This window comes from Sturnus vulgaris, chromosome 17, assembly GCF_052056855.1.
Source record: "Sturnus vulgaris isolate bStuVul1 chromosome 17, bStuVul1.hap1, whole genome shotgun sequence".
NCBI classification, from domain to species: Eukaryota; Metazoa; Chordata; class Aves; order Passeriformes; family Sturnidae; genus Sturnus; species Sturnus vulgaris.
In genome coordinates, this window is record NC_142259.1 from 970,026 (window position 1) to 992,792 (window position 22,767).

Here is a 22,767-nt window from a genome sequence, read left to right on the forward strand (position 1 = left end):
ATTCAGGAATGAGTTGAGGGTAACAAGTGATTCTGGAAAGTATTAGCACCCTGTTTGTGCTTGGTGCTCGGCAGTGCTGCAGGAAGGGAAGAGGAGGCTGGGACCTGCAAAGAGGGAAGCAAAGGACAGAATAGCACAACATCATTGTGGTCTGTTGCCATGTTGGATATTGAGTATCAGGTCATCCCATCTTGGAAGATGCCTTGCTTTAAGTGTCTCTACAGTTTTTTTCTCTTTTTAATTTTTTATCAATAGCAAATACTGTGTATTGGTTAGGTAGTATTTGGCAGATGAAGACTGTCTAGATGGATATCAAATAAAAAGCAAAGTTGAATGTGGTCCAGGTTCTGCCCCAATCCATCAACCATGCCATTGCAGAAGTACAGAGTGGTGCCTGCTTTGATGTCTTCCTGATTTTCTCTCTTTTTTGCTATCTTCCTTGCCACTGCTGAAAGTGAAAAGCTCAGCTTTGGACTGAACACAAGCTAATAAATGTGTGGGTTTTGGTGGGAGAATACAAAACGAACTTGTTCTGGGCATCAAATCAAGAAGTGTATTGTTCTCACCCCACTGTTCACTGTTACCATGTATAGCAATTACTGCCATGGCAACACATATTTTCATGAACCAGCCAAGATCTTCCAGTGCTGCAATATAACTTCTGATACTTGCTCATTGTGATGCTATTAATAACTGTGTTTCCCCCCATAGTAGCCAGGAAGCTGCTTCTTCCTCATGTACCAAGTGCAAGGAATAAGCTCATTTCAAATCAATTGTGGGGAGAAGTGACACTGCGGATTTCCTGGATTTTTTTGTTCTGAAGATCCTGTCTAGTGCTGCCAGCTCTGCAGCCACCCACTGAGCTGAGATGTCTCTTTTGTGCCATTTATAAGAAAGTCAAGTCTCTATTCTTAATTCCTTTTTTTCATTTTTTTCTCCCCTTTCTCCCCCTTCCTTTAAACCAGGACAAACAGATGACACATATTTATTCCTCCAGCTATGCAAAATAGCTTAAGTGTTTATTTCAGACTGACTTGATCAAGGGGAGAACCTGGCACAAATTAAACATGATTTGGGCCAGGCTCTGGTCTATATGATTTCTTTACTTATCTCCTGGTTATTTAAACAAGATAAACCCTGAGTATTTAAAATTGCTGCTCATCTGTTCTTGGCACTAGTTGAATTTAGCTGTGTTTAAAACCCCAGGGTACACTAGCATGCCTGCATGAATCTCCTTTGAGTTGTAACTGTGTCAAAAATGCTATCACCAGTGTGGTGTTTTGGCACGTTTTAAAGAGCTGTGGAAAAGGTGAAACTGGGCTTTTGCTTAAGATGGTGGTTCACTTGAGCCTGAGCATCTGTGAAGGGCTGCAGTGTGTGCAAACCAGGATCATGAGCCTGTCCCTAGCTCTGGTTCTGGGTGTACATAGCTGCAGTTCTCCAGTTTCATCCCCCCAGAGGAAGGAGTTGTTTTGCCAGACCAGTCTCCTCTCATTCAGGGAGTTTGCTTTTCTTCTCCTGAAGTGTAGCTATTAGCAGTAAAACTCTCCCTCCCTTTCCTCACCAACTTGAAAGTTTTTTTGGCAGTCTTGAAACTTACAGCTTTGGATGTCAGTGTCCTTGATATTGCATTTTCCCTGATCTCCCTGGCCTGCTGGATTGATAGCTTACTGTCATTAACTGAGAGAAAAAAAATATAGCGAGAACAGGGAATTCTGTACCCTACCAACTTCCTTGGAGAGGTGAAGAAATGAGCATATGCACTGCAAAAGGTTTTTCCAAATCAAGAAGTAATTGTGATGTCCACAGTGAGAGACTGCATCCTCCTTTTATTGCTGCTCTCCTCGTTTCTTGGGAGAGTCTGTTCCAGATTGTAACTTCAGAGGTGCTGCCAAGGGCTGAGTCTTCCTGGGGAGGCAGCGTATGCCATGCAGGACTACCCCCCTCTGCAGCCCAGCTGATTTTCTCTGGACATCTCCAAGAAACAACTGGGACCCTTTTTGAGAGCCTTCAGTGACTGACACAGTTATTTGCCACAAGCTGTCTTCTTGTGCACTCTTGGGAATCATAGAATATGCTGAGTTGGATGGGATCCATCAGAATCACTGAGTCCGCTTTCTGGCCCTGCATAGGACACCCCAGTTACCACCCATTGGTTCAAAAACTTTTTCCTGATACCCAGCCTAAACCTGCTCCGACTCAGTTTCATGCCATTTCCTCAAGTCCTGTCACTGGTCACGAGAAAAGAGATTGGTACCTGCCCGTCGTCTTCCTCTTGTGAGTGTGTTGAAGACCACAGTGAGGTCTTCCCTGGTTAATCCCACCTTTGTTTCTATGACATGGTGAGAGCAAAGGCAAATTTGGGGCTTTAACTAATTCACTTTGTTTTGTGAAGTCTTACATCTGCAGGATTGAAGGTGCTCAGTTTTAGAAAAGCTGTGACTGCATTTTAAGGCAAGGTCAAGCACCTCAGTCTTTGTTTCTCATTAAATCAAGCCAGAGCTTCTTAATGATAAAGCACTGGAACTATACATAACTAGTACTTTGGTTAACTTGGAGTCAAGGTGTTACTGCAGTCACTGCTGGTTTTGCAGGTGCAAGTGTGTAGCGGACAGAGCAGAGGCTGAATATACCTCATGGGATGTGACTCCTACTCAGACTATAATGTTGTAGAGACAATCAGGAAAAGAATGACAGTTTGGGGCAACAATTAAGCGTTCATTTCCTTTTGGAGGAAGTTTTTTTCATAGTTTATTACATCATTGTTTTATGGTTTATTATATCAGACTGAAAAACAATGCAAAATAGTCAAACATGGGCTGTGTTTTTCATCCCAAACTGAGAATTCACTCAGGAATAGGTGAGCTTTCCAGAGCTGGAGCTGTGCAGAGAGCAGGGACCCATGTGCTGCCTGTAGGGCAGGCGTGCAGGAGGGGAGGCTCTGGGGCTGCAGGAGAGACCAATGCTGTGGGTCCAGTGCATTGACTTTGCAACATCCTGACTCTGTTGTGTCTGATGTGCTTGTCTTTCAGCAATTCCTGTAGGCTAAACAAATGAAAGGACCTATTTTCTGTAAGATATTAATTTTTCTTGCTTATTTTTTTAATAAAGAGTTTATGAACTTTGTGCATGAGGTTTTCAGCTATTTACTTACTACCTTTCCTTCTTTGCCAGAAGAAATTGGTGTGCTTTGGGCTGGAGAAAATGATAACACTGAAGTGGCTCCTCTGCACAGAGTCCTGTTAGGATGAGCTTCCTGATGGCAGCCTGCAATACAGGAGAGAGTTGTTTGTTTACAGATGGTTATTTCTTTGACTTGCTGCCAGCCCGCTCCTATTCTTTGCCTTTGACTTACAACCAAGTTCCTCTGCCAGCCTGGGGTTGTAGTGGTTAACTTGAGTCACACATAACAAGCTTGGACAGCTAATACTTTCAAGAGCTTCCCTGCATTTGTTCCTTCATGGTTTTTTCAAATGAGTTGGCAGAGACAGCTGCAGCTGGAGAGATTTGCTGAAGAACTAATCAGCCTAAAAAAGTTGTGATGAAACACTGTTATATTTGTTTTGTGCTTTTAGCCCTCAGTGTTTTGTGGACTCTGCTGTCTGAGAAATGACTTGGTCCCTTGCTGTCCGTGGCTGTGTTGTGCATAAGTTTTCAAGGGACCCTGTTTTTCATCTCATAAATGACTGGCAGCCCTTTAAATGAACTGAGACAGAGGGCCATTATTTTGCTAATGTCACACTTCTAGGAATGTAGCTGCCTCAGATATGTGGATTTGCTGAGTGGTGCTTGAAAGCATTATGCTCTGAGATCTGGCTGTTTGTAGGGCATCCTCTGCTGGCACCTGGGGTCACACTGTCCAGTTGTGCATGGCCTGGTAGTGCAGGTTCTCCACCCTGTAATTACAGTCTCAGTCTGCTCCTGTTCCTGAGTACTGCCAGCTCATGTGCTGCCTTTAGAAAAGCTAAAGTTGTCATGTTTTTTTGATGGTCTGGTGGAGTTATTTTAGATCAGAGGTGGGTGTCCTGAGAGGTCCTTAAGTCCCAACCCTGGATGTTCTACCTGTGGTGGCCATTCAGTCCTGAGGACCTGGCTGATGGGTTTCCCTTTGCTGATTCTGGAAGTTTCTTTTCTGTTCCTGTCTTTCCTCTCTGACACTGTTGAGAAAGCTCTGTAAATGTTTTCTTGTCATTGCTCAGTGTTCCCTTCTGCAGCAAAAAAACATCCCTGTATGTGATGCAAATGAACCTTGGGAGTTGGCTATTTACTTTGTTCTGTTCTGGCTGCTATGGGCACTCTCTTCCATTCAGTGAAGATGGCACAAGAGTGGTTGTTCTTTTGCCCTCCTGTATGGGGAAACTATGCTGCACTGCAGTGTGTTTTTGTCTGTGCAGTGCCTGGCATCGTGTCACTGAGCCCAAGATGTACATGTACAGAAATTATGGAGATCAGTCACTGCTGAGTCCTGCTCCTTGTACAGTGTGCAGGTTGTGGGTTGCTCCCAAGGTACTGGAGCAATTGCTGGGTTTATGTGGTGATGCAGCTTTTCTAAAACAGCTTCTGATTGTGGAGCCTCCTGTTCCCAGACTGCTTTCCTTGGCATCAACTGTCTGAAGCAGCAGATGCTGTGCTGGGCCCCTGGCTGCAAGGGCTTCGTGGCAATGCTGGGAGGAGTCCCTGAAATCGGTAGTGGTGACATAGGAGGTGGTGAAGAGTAAATCTCAGTCCTGAAGCAGCTGAGCAGCAAGCTAGATAAATCAAGACCTTTGTCAGTAATTATAGGATGACAGGGCAGCGAGTGCTGCTATGTCCTTGAAATAGCAGGAGTATCACTGACATGAAATTACTTGCTTTGGCCCAGGGAGAGCACTTGATGTATGCTGCTTCTCCAGGGCTCTGGGCTCTTGTCCTACGTCATTTTGGCAGGTACAAATTCTTCACCTCGTTCCTGCAGCTTAAAAGCATGATTCTTTTCACCCAGGGTGCAGCTTTGTCAGCATTGAGAAATGTCATTGAGAAAGCTTAGGTCCAGCTTACTTCTATTCAGCAGCTGCCAAGAGGTGTGGGGGTCTTACAGGTCTGTGGAGCCACGTTCAGCTTTTTAGTCACTGACCAGGGTTTCAATCAGCAGTGGTGCTAAGAGGTGCTGGGGCCCATTGAGAAGGCCGGAGACTCAGGGGTTCCATCTCCATCCTTTCCTTTTGTTTGTATGCATCCCCCTTAAAAAAACACAAACAGCCCAGGCCTGATTTTAGAGTTTCATTCATGCTGGGAGGCTCTTAGGTGCTTTGAGTGCCATTGTGGGCATCTTGTATGACTTGGTGCCTGCACACACTCTCAGAAGAGGATGAAGCTCAGGTCTGCTTCAGCTGGCATCACTTCTCTTAGCTTGGTGTGTCCCAAGAAGACATGGAGAAAGTAGATCTATGACCTTGAGTACCTGCCTGCAGAGATTTACACTCTTGGAAGGATGTGGCTGGTGCATCTGGCAATGACCTTGCATGAGTCCTGTTGCCCCCTTTGGTGGGACCCTGTACAGGTGGGATGACCATGGTGATGCTTATCGAGCCATGCTTGCAGTGTGCCTGCACAAATGCTCTGAAACTAGGGACATTGCCCTAGGGGCGATGAGAAGGCATCAAGCTGCCTCCTTGGGGCTGAGCCCAACATGCTGCCATGGAGGAGCACCAGGGGTGGAAGGCAGGCAGGATGCATCCCAGCCATGGTGATCATTTGTTGCTGAACTGGCAGGTGGTCCTGTAATGCCTTCACCTAAGCAACTGTGAAATATTTCCAATCTGGGATATTGATAAAATTGAAGTTTTCCCATGTAAATCTTGTCTGTTGGGGACAAAGTCTAATTATGAGCATGTTGAGGTGGGATGCAGTCACTGTCAGGTGCAGTGGTGCTAGTATTGATCCCAGTCCTGGTCCCCGTCTAGCGACAGACCTGATCAAGTGTCCTGGGATTGATGCAGCCTAAGGCTATGCAGGTAAGATGCCAGCACTGAGCTGTGCCATGTCTCAGGTCCCTGCCAGGGCACCTTGTGTCCCCTGGGGAGGGACTGTCCTGCTGGCACTGAGCTTCCCCGCACAGCTGCCTGCCTTCCAGCAGCTGTGATTTGGATGCAGCTGTGGATGCATGCAGCACATTTTGGAAGGAGAGAGGATGAAAACTGCCAGGGTTTTTTTTTTTTTTTTCCTTTCTGCAACTTGTTCTTAAATGCTCAGCCCCTTAAAAGGAAAAAGAACTGCTGAAGCTTTCACTGAGCTTAGGAGGTGCCACTGTGTCTGGGACAAACCAGAGCTTTAGGGAGGCTGTTTAAGTACTGGAGTTTTGGGCTTGTGCTCTGATCTGCAAAATGAAAACTCCAGCCATGGTGGCAGGAGAGATCCATGGTATCCCATGATAGCAGCTTGGGGGCTGGACAGGGTGTCAAGGCAGGTCCTGTAGCCCCAGGAAGCTGGCTTACTTCTCAGCTGTGGCCTGGGGCTCAAGCTCCACAAATGATTTTGCTCCTCAGCATGTAAAACCTATGAGCTGGCTGAGACAGATAGGCAGGAGAGGCTGCCCACGAGATGTGTGTCCCTGGCCAGCCTGTGGATCATTGCAAAGGGAAGAGGGAAGCACCTGTAAACTTCTTGATGCTGAATGCTTTTTGACATGTCTTTTGCCTTCTACTGAGGCTGCAGTGGCCACAACTGGTCTGTAGCCGTAACACAGGCCAAGGTGCTCACCCTCAATGACAGTTTGGGGATAGAGAGAAGTGAGAGGCCCTTGGTCTCCAAGGAAGTGGTAGGTAGCCCTCTGTGTCTTTGACAGAGGAGTCGCAGCAGGAGCCTGTGTTTATTGTAGCTCTCTAGTGAAGAGCTGTGCTTGGTCTACATCGCCAAGATTTTTTTGAAGGGAGTGAATTTTTCTGCTCCTCCTGCCCTCTGGTGCAGTTTCTTTTAGTGTCAGTTTGGGCAGTCCCCTGGTGCCTATGTCTCCAGTACATAACCTCCTCCTGCTCAGAATGCCCATTCAGCAAAGTGTTTTGTGGTTTGTCTCAAAGCCATGAAAACAGGGATGTTTTCTGTCACTTGATCTTCCCTCTGTTGCAGAATTCCCTATCCTGTGAAGGGGCAGTGAAAGATAGGGTGGGGATGAGAAGCAGTTCAAGCCCTTCTGTCTTCCCCTCCCCTTGGGGTGCTCTCTGTGTGGCTCCAGGGAGTGATTTCAGGACCTAAATCAGTCCAAACCTGGTCTCAGGTTTGGCAGAGTGCAGAGTGGATGATGGAGAAACGTGAAGGTTGGTGTGGGAATGTCTGTGCTGCCCTCCCTTCTCCCTGCTGACATACAGGGCTCTAAGATGCCTGTGCATCCATCTCACCCAAGGCTCAGGTACTGGTCTTGGGCTGTCGAGTCTTATGCCTTTGAGACTGTTCTGGACTTTATTTTAAGCTGATTATCATTGTGGCATGCCTTGTCATGGTGTCTGTCCTTCCTTGTGTCCCTCCTCTATCCTTTTATAGAGATCCCAGGACATCTCACCTGTGTCCTGAAAGTCCTTGTTTCTTTTTTCTCTCTGAGAAGGGATCTTGAGGGAATTTGCTGGAAATTTTGCCCTACCTGCTGCTCCCGTGGAATGAGCTGCCCCTTTGCTGTCTGTTCTGCTCTGGATTTGGGGTGAATTGAGAGGCTAACAGCAGCAAGACGGAGCCAGCTCGGTACCTGGGCTGGGGGAAGGTTTGGGAAAGCCAGAAGAGAGGCAAGAGCCGACAGAGTCCAAGCAACCAGAAAATCACCAAGTTTCCCATCTGACATCTTTGTCTTTGAAAAGACCACCTAGCAGAAGGCTTGGGGCTTTGGTTGTGTTTGTTTAGTTGCTCTTTTTGTTTTGTTTTTAATTAAAAACACCAAAGTAATGAGATGCTTTTTGTGATAAGACCTTTTCCACGCTCTCTTGTACCCCTAACCCACCCAAACTATGGTGTTATTCTCTCTTCTCTATGCAATGTGTTGTCAGGCTGGGCTCTGCCCCTGTTCTGCTCTTGCTGGAGCTAAGTGTATGTGCTCAAGCTTTGAGCAATCAGCATTTGTTCTGAATTTTCACAGTGTGGTCTGTCTCTGGCAAAGCAGAGGTGGTTTGTTTGCATAGTACTTATTTTCAGGAGCAGGAAAGTTTTATGAACAGGCTGACATCTTTATTTTAGTTCCTCTCTAATTTTTGTTAGAAGGAGGCATGTGTATTCAAAAGATGTTGATTATATATGTGTGTGTGTGTGTGTAGGAGAGAGATGTTTGTTTTGGGTCCTTTTTTGTCCTGAGATGTAAATTACAGTTTTTCTGGACTCAGCTGAGAGAAGGCAATGAATAAAGCCTGAATTGTCAAACTTAGCTGAAGGAGGATTACCATAAGGAGCCGATGCTAGAGACCTGGAGTCCCCCTGCAGCTCCAGGATAGAGATGAGTTTTACAGCCTTATCCTGGCTTTGGTATGCAAATCTGGGTGAATCGGAGCCACGTGGAGGTTGCACTTGGTTTCTCAGCCTCTGTACTAAGTGAATTTTTCTGAGATGGCTTTGCCTGTTGAACAGAAGCTGAAGGGGCAAGCGTGATTGTGTTAAAAATACAATTGGTGGTGATGTTTGATTTCTTGAACACAGCCCGGGCTGTTCTTCAGTCAGCCAGGAGCCTTGACCCACAGAGGAGCAGCAATGTCAGCAGCAGTGGAGCCTCTGGGATGGTACCCACTCCCCATTCCTGAGGTGTGCCATGGTCTACTTTGGGGGCCTCCTTTTAGAGGACTCAGGATGGTGAATATGGCATCATTCTGTGTACAGCTGCTTCTGCTCCTTTTCATGGATCCTTTGTCCTGTGCTCTGTTAACAGCAAGTGAAAGAGGATTTGAACTCATCTCTGTGAGGCAGGTAATTTCAGATGCCCATTACCTACAGCAAGCAGCCCTGCACACAATTCCCTGCCTTCGGCTGGTGTCACTCCATGGCCGGTCTCTGGGAATTGTACTTCACTCTATGTGTGATGGCCAAACTGAATTCCTCCTCCTCAAGGACGACCTGTTAACAAGGCACTTAGTTTTGGCATTGGCACATCCTCAGCTAAATGATCTCTGATGATGGCACCAACTGACAACTGACAACTTGTCTTTGTCTTGAGAATGCTGGAGGCCTCCATTGAGGGCATCAGTCTTGGAAAATCCCACTTGGTATGGAGCCATGTTTGGCCAAGAAGGACTTAGTACTGCCTCAACTCTCTGCAGGGCTCATCCCAAAGAAGGACAGTGAGGGAAGGAGGTGGGATCTTGGCTTGAAAAACAGAAATCCAAAAATTACAGAACATGGAAGTGAAATGGGAGACCAAATCATAAGAGGTCTCCTTGTAGCCATGCAGAGAGGTTGTTGACAGCCTGGTGTGAAGCTCCCTGAGGCAGTTGATTCCCATGGCTATCCTTGGTGCTCTCTTCCCCTTGGTAGATGTTTGCCTCCTCAAACTGGTGCTGAGCAGCTTCCACAGGTGGGGCTGGAGATCACATCAAGCTGATCTTGATGGCTGACAGCTCCGGCTGAGAAAACATCTCTACTATTCTTACCTTTTTACAGCCTTGAAAAGAACTTGTGGTGTCCCAGGACTGTGCTTGGCTGCCTAGGCTGTGTTGTCACTTGGGTGATGGTGGCAGGAAAACCAGCTCTCCTGTGAGGGAGTGGCTATTTGAGTTCTTGGGGTTCCTCATCTCCTCCTGCAGGTGACTCTTCTCCTGTACCTGGTCTTTTCCATTTCTGATCCTGCTCAATTCTCTTAGTTAAAGAAAATTTTATTCCTTCCTAGCCCTCCTACTGAGTATTTACTGTCTGTGAAAAAAATCTAGTCAGGAGATGGTTGTAGATGCCCTTTCAGGATGAAACACTGCTTCTTAAACATTACTGCTATTATGTTTTATTCCAAGGTTTTGCTAAGCAGGCATGGCAGCCACGAGGAACTCAAGCTGGTTTTAAAGGAGCAAAGTTTGTACATGTCCATCCCCCGTCTCCTTGAGGCTGCAGGACAGAGCAGTTTGGCTCTTATCTGCACTATTACAATGCTTCATAAAAAACAAGCTGCCCATCTGTGAGGCAAAACCTTCGGATGGGACCAAACCTGTCTGTCTAAATCAGATGTGATTATGCACAAAAAGCCCTATGCTTCCTCCTGCTTTTTGCATACCTGGTGCATCATCCTGTTCATAGCACCCTGCTGCTGGGGGGGCTGACCCCTGCCAAGGCCTTGCCACTCCTCCAAAACATCAACAAGTGCGAAGCACAAGCCTTCACAGTCAGGGGGCTTTGCTTGCTGGGGTGAGCAGTTAGAGCAGTGTCCTGTTTCCCAGCTGTGAGTTCTGGAAAGTATTACTCAGGACACACAGGAAGCTCCTGGAATTTCTGACAATACAGGAAGATGCACATTGGGAATGTGGGTTGCTTTTGGAAGCGAGTAGGGATTTTGTTGAAATCCCTCTGCCTTGCAGGCTCGGGTGAGTGCGTTAGTTCTCTGGAGCCATTGCGGTGCCTGGCTGCCTGTGCTCAGGCAGCACAGGGGTTTGGGCTGGGACTGCAGATAGGGCCTGCACACAAGCCCTGTTTTGGAGACACTGAGTCCCAGGAACTGAGATAAACCAAACCCATTGCCATGGTCTTGCTGGTGGGAGCAGTGCTGAGGTGCTGGTGGGAGTGGGCAGACGCTGTGTGGCTGCTGCATCCCTCAGCACTTGGAGCTGAAAGGACAGGGAAAAGCATTATTTAAACCGTCCCCAGGAAACTTCTTTAACCTTGTGAAGTGAAATATTAATTAATTTTTTGTGTGTGTGTCCAAGTTACGGTCTTATCTCTGCAATTCTGAGTTTTATCACATCTTTCCAGAGTTCCTGATGTTATGTTTGAGGTTTGTGTGGCAGCCTGGGGCTGGCCCTGATCCAGGAATGTGCTCCTTGCTTTTCCTCTCCTTTCTTTATGTGAGTGTGATTGTACCAAACTCTTAAGTATCTCAATGTGTTTCTTGCAGATTTTTTTGCCTGGTTAAACTCCACCTCAGTCATCCTCGGCCCCTTAATTTTAAGGGGAGCAAAGAGGTCACCCACCCAAGTCATCCACTTAAGTGTCTTTGCACACAAAGATAAATTTAAGCTTCTTAAAATGGAAAACTATAGTTAGCAGCATACACTGGATTATGGCCAAGTGCTATGAGAAGAATTTATTTTCAATAGCTTGCACTTAACAGAAAATAGCTGACCTCTCCTCTCTGCTGAGGAGCAGCAGGTGGGTACTGCCATTGGTATTCCAAAGCTTTGCTAATCCATTTGCTAGCTAAACAGATCAAGCACAGTGTGCTCTTGAACATTAGGGCTGATGGCTCAAGTGACTCTTGATCATTCAGGGTCTTGCAAGGCGTTTTGTATTTTTTCTTCCTTGCCAGGCAAATCCTCCATAACTGTCTCTGGTCTTTCTCCTGGGCTCATCTCTATGTGTGTTTTTGTGCTGCTTTCCTCTTCCAGCCCTTCCAGCACATTCTCTCCTCCTCTTGTCCCCTCCCAAGAGTGGCAGGCCGTGCCCCCCACCTTTGGGTGAAGCTCCCCCACATTCCTGCACCGATGGCAGTCTCTCCCCATGCCACGAAGCTGCCAGTGAGCCACCTGGGTCTGAGTGTCCTTCTCAGTTCTCTCTAACCCTTTTACTTGGACAGGTCTGCCTGTCCTTGTGAGGAGTTGGTGTGCTCTTGGACGCTGTTCACCTTGCACCCCTGCTGAGCTGTCTCTTGGATCCTGCATGCCAGTTTCTTGTCCTGCCTGCATTTTGTACTTGCTCTTTCCATAGACATGCCTATTGTGCTCTCCTCCCAGAACTGCTGGGCTCTGCTGCTGCTCTTGGTTTTCTCTTTCATACCTTGTTTATAGATGGTTCCTCTGCAGTTGCTGATGCCCTTGATGATCTCGGTGATTTCCTGTTTTGTGCTTGCTTGCAGTTTGACATTGCAACTGCAAGGGAAGAACAGTGCTGGTTCTGCAGTTCCCAACCTGAGCATGTCATGGGGTGTTGGTATGGCTGTTGTGTTGCACCTTAAATCAAATAGAGGCACTGATGTCATTTTGACCCAAAACCAGCAAACCACAAACCAGATGTTTTCCGAACACAGGGTTTGCTAAGTGGGATCTGTTTGCCAGCACACCTTGTCTGGTGATGGTGGGAGACCAACAGGAACTGGTGCCATGGGCAGAGGTGGTGTGCTCTGTTCTCCTTGTTGGTCTGTGTGAACAGTTGTGATGGTGGTAGTCTGGAGTGGATGAGCACATCTGCCTGAAAACTGACCTATGGCACAAAAGAAATGGCCTTCACCTAGATTAGCTTTCCCAACCAGCCTGTCTGTGGTAGCCTGACCATCAGCCCTCCATGAGAATGCATGGAGGTCAGCATTGCATAGTGTCTGTGCCTGGTATTGTGGCAGGGAAATTGCACCTTTTCAGAGACAGTTCACGTTTATTTTGTGTTGAATTGACATTGTACCTATCAATTTTGGATCCTCAGAGAGTTGAGGAATGGCCTGGTTTTTATGTGTGCATGCCAGACTGCTCAGCATTGATTGTCAATCAAACCTGTGGTTTTCCTAGCAGGGAGGTGCAATGGGTGACTAAACCCTCACCTAGAGTTGTCTGGTGATGGGAGACATGCTGACCTTCCTCAGAAAGCCAGGGCAAAGACAAAGACTGGACTGCCCTGCCAGGAACTGCCTTCTCTCCCATGACCATACCAGCAGGGCTGGGCACAGGAGCCTGGGCTGCCATTTCAGGCCCTGCAGTGCTGCCACCATCACTCCTGACCCTTCTGAGGACCTGCAGGCTGGCAGCTGAGGGTATGAGAGGGATGCAGTGGGATCTCCCTTCTCTTGCTTCTGCTTGGGAATGGCTTCTGCTGTCATACCCTCACTGGAGAGCAGCTGGAGGTTGTGAGAGTGAGTCCCTGAGCAGGAACAGGTTTGACCTGTCCTCTTCATATGGCTTTTATTAATAACAAAAGTGGCTTCAGTTAACTAGGGCCTCCCTCCTGCAGCCTCCACCAACATTAGGATGGAGGCCAGGCTTTGGGGGTGGGAGCAGGAGCTGAGGGGCACGTGTTTTTCAGCATGCTGAGCATACAACTGGTTTCAGGATCGCTTTAGGCAGCATCTCTTTTGTGCAGGGAAACCTTGCTGGGTTTGCACTCCCTTCCTCCATTTACTTGGGCTATCAAAAATGATTTGGGCTACTGCATTGGGGAGACATTGGCTTTGCTGGGCTCCTCAGGCCAGCTCTTTAGGGTTGGTGTGTCACTGATAAGGCTGATGTGCCATGCATGAAGGCTGTGCAGCCCAACACCTTTGCATCAAAACTGCTGTGCTGATCTGCCTGAAAACTTGTCCTACAGCACTGCCTGCCTTGCTCTCACTGACTGGGCCAGCATGGGTGCTGGTAAGGGACCCTGGAGCTCAAGGGGTTCTTTAGGGCTGCAGAAGGGTTGTGAATCAGCAGCAAGGCCTGTCCATTGGGTCGCCTTACACCCTGCTGAAGGCTCTGTCCCGTCAGCCAAGGGGACAGAGGAAGAGCCTGTAATGGAGATGGTCTCATCCACCAGTCATTCTGCACATAAATCTTTTGGACAGATAAGTGTGGGTTCCAAGAGGGTCCGTGGGACCCAGAGGTCTCTTCCAGCCCCACAGCATGTGGGGCCTGCAGGCAGGCATTCACATGGAGCAGTCTGCCCACACTGTTGGGAGCCAGGGCTTTGGTCTCCCCAGGTGGAATGTGCAGTTCTCAAAAGGAGCAGATCCTGCTCTGCAGATACTCCCTGCTCCTGAAAATCAAGTCCCAGACACTGGCACTCCTGCAACTGGGCCAGCCCTTGGCGTGAGACATCCCAGCATCAGCAGACAGTGCACACCAGCCCTGTGGTTAGTCCTGGGCTGGTGAGTGGGGGGTGAGGGGGCCAGGCTTATGGGGATGACCTCCCATTCCCTATGCCAAAGAACTGGTCTTTTGTCTCAGCCTCATCTCAAACCCTTGCCCTAGCTTCTCCTAAGATCATAAGATTGCTGAATAGCCCCGAGCAATGCTTTGATCTCTAAGCAGGCTGCCTGGCCCACTGGCAGCAGCTCTGTAGGACTCTTCAGACAGCCTGTTTGCTTTGGGCCTCTGGCCCAGACTAATGTGTCTCTTGTGTCCCTGCAGCTCGGACTGGGTGGAGATCATCGAGCCCCGCTCCCAGGAGCGGATGTATGTGAACCTGAGCACCGGGGAGTGCAGCTGGGAGCCCCCTCCCAACCTGAAGGTGCGCCAGTCAGACCAGAAGCAGTGGTGGGAACTCTTTGACCAGAACAACAACCGCTTCTACTACTACAATGCCATCACGCGGCAGACGGTGTGGCACCGGCCCCAGGGCTGTGACATTGTGCCCTTGGCACAGCTCCAGGCCATGAAGGGCAGCTCCCAGCCTGACTGCTGTGGCCGGGAGCACCGAGGCAGCACTGGCAGCAGTGGCAGAAGCACTCCCATCCAAATGGCCGTCCTGCAGGACATGGAGAAGGGCAAGTGGGACAGTGCAGTGGAGAAGAGGAAAGATCCTGCCAGGTAGGGGGAGAGTTTCAGCCTTCTCTGTTTATATATAAATGGATGAATTTAGCTGCCAGGCAGGTTGGGAATCATGCTTCCCCAGGAGGGTGCCGTGCTGCCCTGGGAAGGGCAAAATACTGCCTAGTCCCCAGTCACTGCCATGTACCCTCCTCTTCTTGGGGTACAGCTGTCTGCTTTCACCACTGCCTGAATGTCCCCAGCTTGGGCCTGGCCACCTTTGTGTGAGACACCATAAAAATATGCATCAAAAGATAATCTTTGCTCTGAGTGCTAAAACAGAAGTAGAGGGGACAGGCAGGAGTGTCATGCAGTAATGAGAACTCTCTTGAAAACTTGAAACAGGGTTTATTGGGATGGCATAGCTCCTGTGCAAGGTGTCAGGCTGCTGTGGGGTATGGGTGAGCCCATCTGGTCTGGCTCCTTCCTTTCCCACTTGCTCAGCTGCTGATGTCTTGCAACTTCAGCCAGGGCAGGAGGTGGGGCTGCAGGGACAGAGCTCCTGGGCGCATTTATTTGGTCACATCAAGCCTGAAATAAAAGACCAATAACAAGATGCTATTTTGTTTGACTAAGAGATTTTTTTTTTATTTTTTTGCACTCGAACTAGTCTGACAGTAATCAGAGATCTTTTCTTGTATTGAAACCATGATTTCAGCTTCAGTTGCACAAAAGTATCCCTTTCCCAGTCTCTGTCAGGTTGGCCCCTCTGCCTGGGATACTGTCTGGGGCTGCTTTGCCTCTCTCCTACTCTCTCTGGGCATCATCCTGCCCCGGAGGATGTGGTACTGGCAGCTGGGAGGCTGTGCAGCAAGCAAAGTTGGTCATACTGAGAACTGACCTGAGGGCTAGAGCAGTGCTTGGGTGAGCCTGAGTCTCCTGCCGTCTATGCTGGGATGCCTTGTCCTGGTTCTGAGCTGTGCAGCAAGTGCTGGCACCTTGATTTTTAGATCAAGGCTGTCTCTCTGTGTGCCTGGTGCAGGCAAGGATAGAAAAAAAAAAAGTCAAATTCATGAAAACCACATAGGATGCCAGTTCTGGAAAGTATATGCACCCTGAAATGAGGCTTATCATGTGTCTGCTGCTCCCTGCAAGATGCTCCTATATTCAGTGCAGATCTTAATGGCTGCAAGACATTGGTGATGTACATAAAGTGCACCAGAAGGAGCCCAACACTTTACTGGTGCTCGTGATGCTACGTGTGCCTCCTGCCCCAGAAGCAACTCCTCTGAGCTTCAAATCCTTCTAGAGAATGATCCCTCCTCTGCCAAGAGAAATCTAGGAAACGTTTTAAGCTGTACCTGAGTAGTTTCCAGTTCCCCCAGGTCACACCCAGCATTGACCACAGGTGAGCCACAGGCACATGGGATTTGATATGAGACAGGTGACTTTCCTTCCTTATCCATCTACAGCCTGGCACTCCAGGGCAGCCAGGATGGGCACCAGCAAAACTACATTACATGATTCCAGAGAAAAGAGTGTAAGAGTTTTGATAGGGTGTAAGATATCCTGAGCTTCACAGAGTCCACAGTATTCCTGATTGTGCTGGTTTTAACACCCGCTAGAATTAAACTCCAAATAAGCCACTCCCTTTCCCCTCTCTGTAAGGGAGAGACAAAAGCAGAGATTATGGGTTGAATTAACAATCTACTGAAAACACAAAGCAGTGGAATAAGGCATGCACAATAATAACAGCAATGTTAGTGGCAACAGTATACAAAAAGAGGAGGTGTTTTGCCCACAAAAAGTTGTTCACTATTGGGAACAAAACCAAGATGGCAGATGCTCCTTGTAATCCACATCTGCATGGTTTTCCCGAACAAAGGCAACTGGACGGCTGCTCGTGTGCTGCCCATGTGGCCACTGGAAACAAAGGCATGATGGTGGGAGAACTTCTATGACTAATGTTTGCTACTCCCAGCCAGAAACCACAAAAACCAGTAACAAACCCCCTGAGAGCTGGATCATCCGAGTAGGATCATGCTGGGCTCAGTTGTGCACAGGTGCCTGTGCCACCATTTCTACTGCTCCACTGCACTAGAGGTTAACCCTGCAGGTCACTGCTGCTTTTTTGCCCTTCTGCTCAAATGTGCTCCTTTCGGCTCAGTTCAGCTGGTTTGGCAGGGCTCCTTTCTGCTCAGCTTGATGGGGTTGGGGTCACTCCCAGTGCTGGACTGTTCCCTGCCAGCAGCCTCCTGGCCAGTGCTGTTGGTTCAGCACTGCCATCAATTTGCCTTCTCACCGCTGTCCCTTTCAACACCTCGTTCTGTAGCTGTGTACTGAGAAAACAGGAGGGGAGTTGGCAGGGGAGCAAAGGGACCGAGTCCTGCAGGGCTTGATGCCGACAGTCCCTCCACTGGAGAGAGAGGCAAAATGGCTTCAGGTGGGGTGCCTGGCTTTCCCTCCTGAAACCATGGCCCCAGCCATGGTGGGTGTGGTATAGAATAACAGCAGCACTAAGCCCTGGCCCTGTCTGCAACCAGGACACTGACTCAGTCTCTCAGGAGGAAACATGACCTCCTCTGCCTTTGTACCAGGAATTGCTGTGCCTCGAGGGAAAAGCAATGCCAGTTTTAACCCATCCCTCAGTTTTTCAGCCCTCTCAGTAAGTAGGGAAGATCCCACACAGATCCCCTCCTATGGAGGTGATGCAATATAGGTAGGGGTTTGCTATATGACTTTGCCTGTCAGGGCAGCATTACCATCACTGCTGAGTTTCCTGCAAGGAGGGGAAGTGGGACAGAGTACTCCTTTGTTCCATCCCTAGCTCAGATTTCTGCAGCAATCTTGGGGCACCTTGAGCCTGCAATGAATTGAAGGGCAAGTGCTGAGAAAGGCATGAGTGGCAGCTTACTTGGGAGCTAACAGGCTGCTTGGGTATGCAAGGCTCTTTCAGATCAAGGCTCGTACCAGTAAGCTGACTGTATTTGTCTGTGAAATAGGCTTTCTTGGAAGCAGGAGACTAGGCACTGTTTCCTTGCACATCTATCATGTGCCCTCTCTGCTGTGTGAGTGAGGGCTTTGTAACTGGTTATAATGCAGAGTTTGATTTCCCTAGTTGAGCCTGACACCCAAGGAGAGATTTCTTGCCTTTTTCTGGCTTGTTGAATGGGGAGCAAAGAGCTGAGCCAAAAGCAAATGCTCTCAGGTGGGATCTAATGCTATTGCTGCGATGTCAGGTATACTAACAGCATGAGCACACTGAACTTTTCAGCTGTGTTGTTTGTGTTGTTCTCCAAAGACAATCTCAAGCATGTCCTCTGCTCAGGAGAGATGCAGCTGCATAAGCAGAGAGTGAACACATTGAATGCTCTTGGGAGCATTTGACATCTTTATAGCTACCTGTGCCCAAGACAGTTTCGCTTTTGTCTCTTAATGCCAGCGCAAAAAATAGTGGTTTTTCTTTCCTTCATGTTTGTCATCCTGTGATGGATGGAGAGGCCAGCAGAGACTAGTGTAGTCCCCAAGAGGGGCCTCCTGCAAGCCCATGCCACAAAGATCTGGGGGAAGGGATTTCCTTCTTTTTTTAGTTATACTTTGTGGTCTAGGTTTTTTTCTTTTAGTAAACTGGTTTTTAGCATCTTTCTTCTCTTGTGCCTTCAGCACTGCTGAATTTGTTGTCTCCCCTGCCACGTTCAGTGCTGCCAAACCCTCAGCAGCCTTGAGAAGAACAGAGAAGCTCCCCAAACCTTGCTGCCTGTTCCCTCTGTCTCCATACCCATGCCACCCCTACCTCACTGCCCCACAGCTCGCTGCTGTTCGACCACTCACTCTCACAGTGACTTGGAGCAGCCTTCTCTAGACATTGGCCTTTCTCCTCCCCAGGCAGCACAGGAGGGTCAGCCCTCTAGGGAAATGGCAGCTTCTTGCAGTGAGGTAAGACACTGCTGGCATTGACCATCTCTGCAGCCTCCTGGGGAAGCTACTCTGCCCATGCTCTTGCTCCCATGTTGTTTTTCAGTTGTGCTTCCTGGGGCTGCCCAGCCCAGTGCTGACTCTGCTTCTCACTTGCTGGACAAGGACAGCAAACAGCACTTGCCTCACAGCTCCAGACTCTTCCTGAGCTTTTGCAATCCTATTAGGAAGCAAGATGGACTCTTCAGGGGAAATAATGGCCAAATTATCCTTTCATATACTGGAAAGCTCTGCAAAGGATGGACATATTCCTTTGGGGACTATGAGACCAGCCTGGGGCTGAATGCAGCATTTTGGAAGTGTACTCTGATCCACTGCAGCCGTGCTAAGGTTTTCTGGAACTCCAAGGTAATGGGTGAGAAAGGGCTTGGTGGAGGGCCAAGACCTGAAGAAGGCAGTCTTTCTGGGAGCCTGTGTGCTGGTCTGCAGCATTTCAGCGTGCTGGAGGTCAAGACTGTGAGCAGGCTCTGCTGTCCCCAGCCCTGCTGTCTGTGAAGACCAGCCCCTTTAGTCCTCTTCCCCTATTTCTCCTAGGGTCAGCACTGTGAGTTTCAGAGTGCTGTTTTCGAGGCTCTCTTTGCACTAGCAGGATATCTTAAAGTCCTCCACAAGAAAACCACCTTCCCTAGGAACATTCTGTTCCCCAGAAATGGAAGGTGAGGGTCCTTTCTGCATGGGCAGCAGGTTGTGCTGCCTGTCCCCTCCTCACCCACCTTTCCCATGGTTCAGCATCCTTGACTGGGAAGGAGCAGGGACTTGGTCTTACAGTGCCAGGAATATGTGCTGGAAGAGGAATGAGAGGGAATGTGTGATGAGAAGGTGGCTGTAAGAATACTTCTGCCTCTTCCAAGTCTGTTTTGTCTTGTCATGTGCTCATGTCTCTCAAGGCACAGCATAAGTAATGCCACTGTTAAGTTTTCATAATCGAGCAAGAAAGACCATCAGAATCCCTAATACAGGTTTGTTTCCTTCTTGTGCGATTGCCCTTGGGGTCGGATATGCAAACACAATGTTCTTTGCACTAGTCTTCAGAGATTTTAGTTTGGGCAGGTTGTATCCCTGCCTCCAGTGTGGGAACTGGAAGCAGAGCAGTAGTGCTGCTGGATTACGAACATCCCTGTTCATTCACCTGTATCACAGCACCAGGAAAACAACTACTAGAAAGGGCAGAGCTAAGGTGCAGGGCCTTTTCTCCAGGCTTCTGGGAGGGAGAAAAACAAACAATGAAGATCTGGAGCCTGAGAAGAGCTGCTAGATACTCTGGGCCTGCTGGAGCTGGGTGCAGGCTGGGAAAATCAAGTGCCAAGTTGAGGCCTTTATATTGGAGCTACTTGAAAGCATTCCTCACAGGAACAGTCCTAGGGGATTCGTCAGGGTCTCTGCTGCTGGTGGCTGAAGAGCTCAGCTGAGGGGCTGCATTGGGACACTTCTCCACCACTGGCTTTGCTTTTTGTCGTGGATTTCACCATTCAGAAGGACAAGATTGAATCTTCATGCTAGGAAGTCCCTGTTCTGCTCTGCTTGGTCTTTCCAGCAGCCTGGGGATGGAGTTGAAGGAAGCTGTATCCAGACATGGCCCCAAGAGGTCATTCATGGCTGTGGAAATGGCCTTTTCAAGAGAGCCTTGTCTTTTCTGTGATGGTGTTTCTTTCCTCTCATCTCTGGCAGCCAGGGAGGCTGGAAATGGCATGATGTATCCATGATGAGACTGATGGGCAAGGTGGGGTACAGCACACATTTAGAAGTTTCCCTTCACCACATTCCTGGGTGAGGGGGCATGGTGGCCCTCAGTTCCATGGGAGTAGCACAGCTTCCTGGTTTGCAGGGCATGTAGGTGCTTTGCCTGTTACCAGCGTCCATGGCAGCCTAGCTGTGGCAATCCCATGTTTGTGTTCATGCTTTTCCTCAAAAAGAAGCAGTGTCAGGGGGTGCCCTTGGAGTGGGCTCTGCCAGCTCCAGGGGTTCAGAGTGCTCCAGAGCAGGCTGGGTCCCAATGTGTGCTTTGACCTAGGCCTGAAGGAGAGAACATGTTGGGCCACATACAAGTGCTGAAATCCTGCTGCCTGTGGCAGAACCACTTCTTCATTGCCTTGCTGTGGCTGTCTGTCAAAATTGTCTTACTGTCCTGCCAGCTGGGCTCTCAGGGTAGGTGCAGAGAGAGCCCTGTGCCAGTGCAGAGCTCCTGCCACTCTCCATCATGTCCCACCCGTGTGGCCAAGTCTGTGCTAAAGGCGCAGCCCGTCCTCCTGTCCTGGGCACGCCCAAGGTGAGGGATGGCTTCCTTGCCCCCGGTGAAGGGATTCTGTTGTGAGGAGCTGTGGTGCTTTGGAGTGCCTTTTGCCCTCCAGCTTACTGGGGCTCACACTTAGGTAGCTTGCCTTTGCAGGAGGGTATGAGTACAGTATCCTCTTTTCTTTTTCAGATCAAATCCCTCATCACTCATCTGAGGAGTAAAATCTGGGTTGTACTCTTTCTCACAGATGCAGGGGCAGAAGTTGTTTCCAGTTGAAGTCCCACAGGGCCCTAAAAGTTACAATGCCATGCTGGAGCAGGAGCCCATCTCTGGTAGGCAGGTTGGTGGTGTTCTGCAGATGTCCAGGCCCACACCTGAGCAGGGACCAACAGGGATGTTCCCAGTGCTGCTCTCTGGGTGTGGATTGGGACAGATGGGGCAGGAGGTGGTGTCAGTGTGGCTTGGGCAGATGAAGAGAGGCCAATCTCAAATTTGTCTGTGTTTCCCAAGCTGTTCTTGGCATAGGGCTTAGGTCAGCAGTGCTGTGAAGAGAAGAAAAGTGGAGGCTGGAAGACAGATCTTCCTCATGGCAGTTGCATCACCATCCTGAAGTAGTGTTAGGAGCTCCCTTAGAATAAAATCTTTGGTGCCTCAGCAGGAGATACTTAGGAGGTCCCAGAGCAAGAGGGGATCCCAGAGTGCAAAGCAGAGGAAGACTGGTCACAGCTGAGCAGTTGCACAAGAGAGCTACATGGACTCTATTGCAAGAAAGGAGCCAGCCCTGCAAAGGCAGAGGTGTGGCAAGTGCAATTAGTGTGGTCAGGCCTTTGGACCCTGGCCAGAGGTCAGGCACCGCGCCCAGGGCAGGGCAGTGCCAGCGTTGTCCGTGCCACTCCCACTGCCATTGTGTCAAGGTGGGATTCACAGTGATACATTGCCAACAGAGAGCGTGTTCTGCCAAAAGTACAGTAAGCAGTGGATGGGGAAGGAGCATGCCACCCCTTTAGGAGGGCAGTGATTGGGAACAGATGTGAGACATTAGATGTGGGACAGAGGATGTGGGGAAGGCACTAGAGTGAACCAGGTGAAATAGGACACCCACAGTGATGTGGGGCAGGTGTGTCCTGTTGGGCTACGGTGTGGGGAGAGCAGGAGGTGTGCAGATGCATTGGCATGTTAACCATGGGGAAGGACATGCAGATATCCCAGCAAAGCCACGCTGAAGGAGGAGGCTGGCACCTGGCCAGGTGAAAGGACTCTGGAGAGCAAGAGCAGAGAGCAAGAGGTCTGGGGTGTCCGGGTATCTTGGGGTTTGGCAGGGAAGGCACAAGAGAGCCTAACATTGGTGGGAGGCAGCTCTGGACGTGCAGCAGAGGTGGGTGTGTCTGCCAGCACATACAGAGGCCGTAGAGGACTGGTCAGCAATGTGGAGTGGAGAGCAAGGTCAAGGTGTAAACAGAGCAAAATAGCTATGAAGGTTTTAGTTAGGGGAACATCTTGTATCTCAGATGGAACATAGGCAGTATGCCCTCAGGTATCACCCAGTGATGGCTGGTAGCAAATACATGGAGGTAGGGCACAATATAGGGTGAGATCCAAATGGACCTTCCTAGGGACTGTGATGCCTTGGACAACCTGGAAGCTCAGCTGGTTTAATATCCTTTCCACTGGCCGTGGCCACAGCCTGAGAGCTTGTTGTTGTTGTTACACTGTAGAATGTACCCTGGAAATTGGGGTGTTGCAGTGGGCACATTGGGTTGTGGTGAATCGTGAGTACCACTACGGATCAGAGGATGCTCCCAGCAGAGGAGAATTTCACAGCCATGAGAGATGAGCAGGGCCAGTTGGTGTGGCCAAGGGAACCAGATTCAAGTGTATCTGGACAAGATTAGCTGGAGGCTTGGCAGGTTGTGTGGGAATGTAAGCTGTGAGTGGAGGATGGCCACTCCATATACCTCCCATAGAACTTGTAGGTTTTTCTACAAAATA

At 49.1% G+C, this 22,767-nt stretch overlaps 1 protein-coding gene across 1 annotated transcript in view; it reads left to right on the forward strand.

Moving 5' to 3' along the window:
* LOC106859169 (rho GTPase-activating protein 39-like) overlaps positions 1-22,767 on the forward strand; it is a 55,522-nt gene that overhangs the window by 13,527 nt on the left and 19,228 nt on the right. Inside the window, exon 2 of the mRNA XM_014886224.2 lies at positions 14,232-14,630. Within this exon, the coding sequence (XP_014741710.2) occupies positions 14,232-14,630 (399 nt within the window). The remainder of the gene's footprint in view (positions 1-14,231; positions 14,631-22,767) is intronic.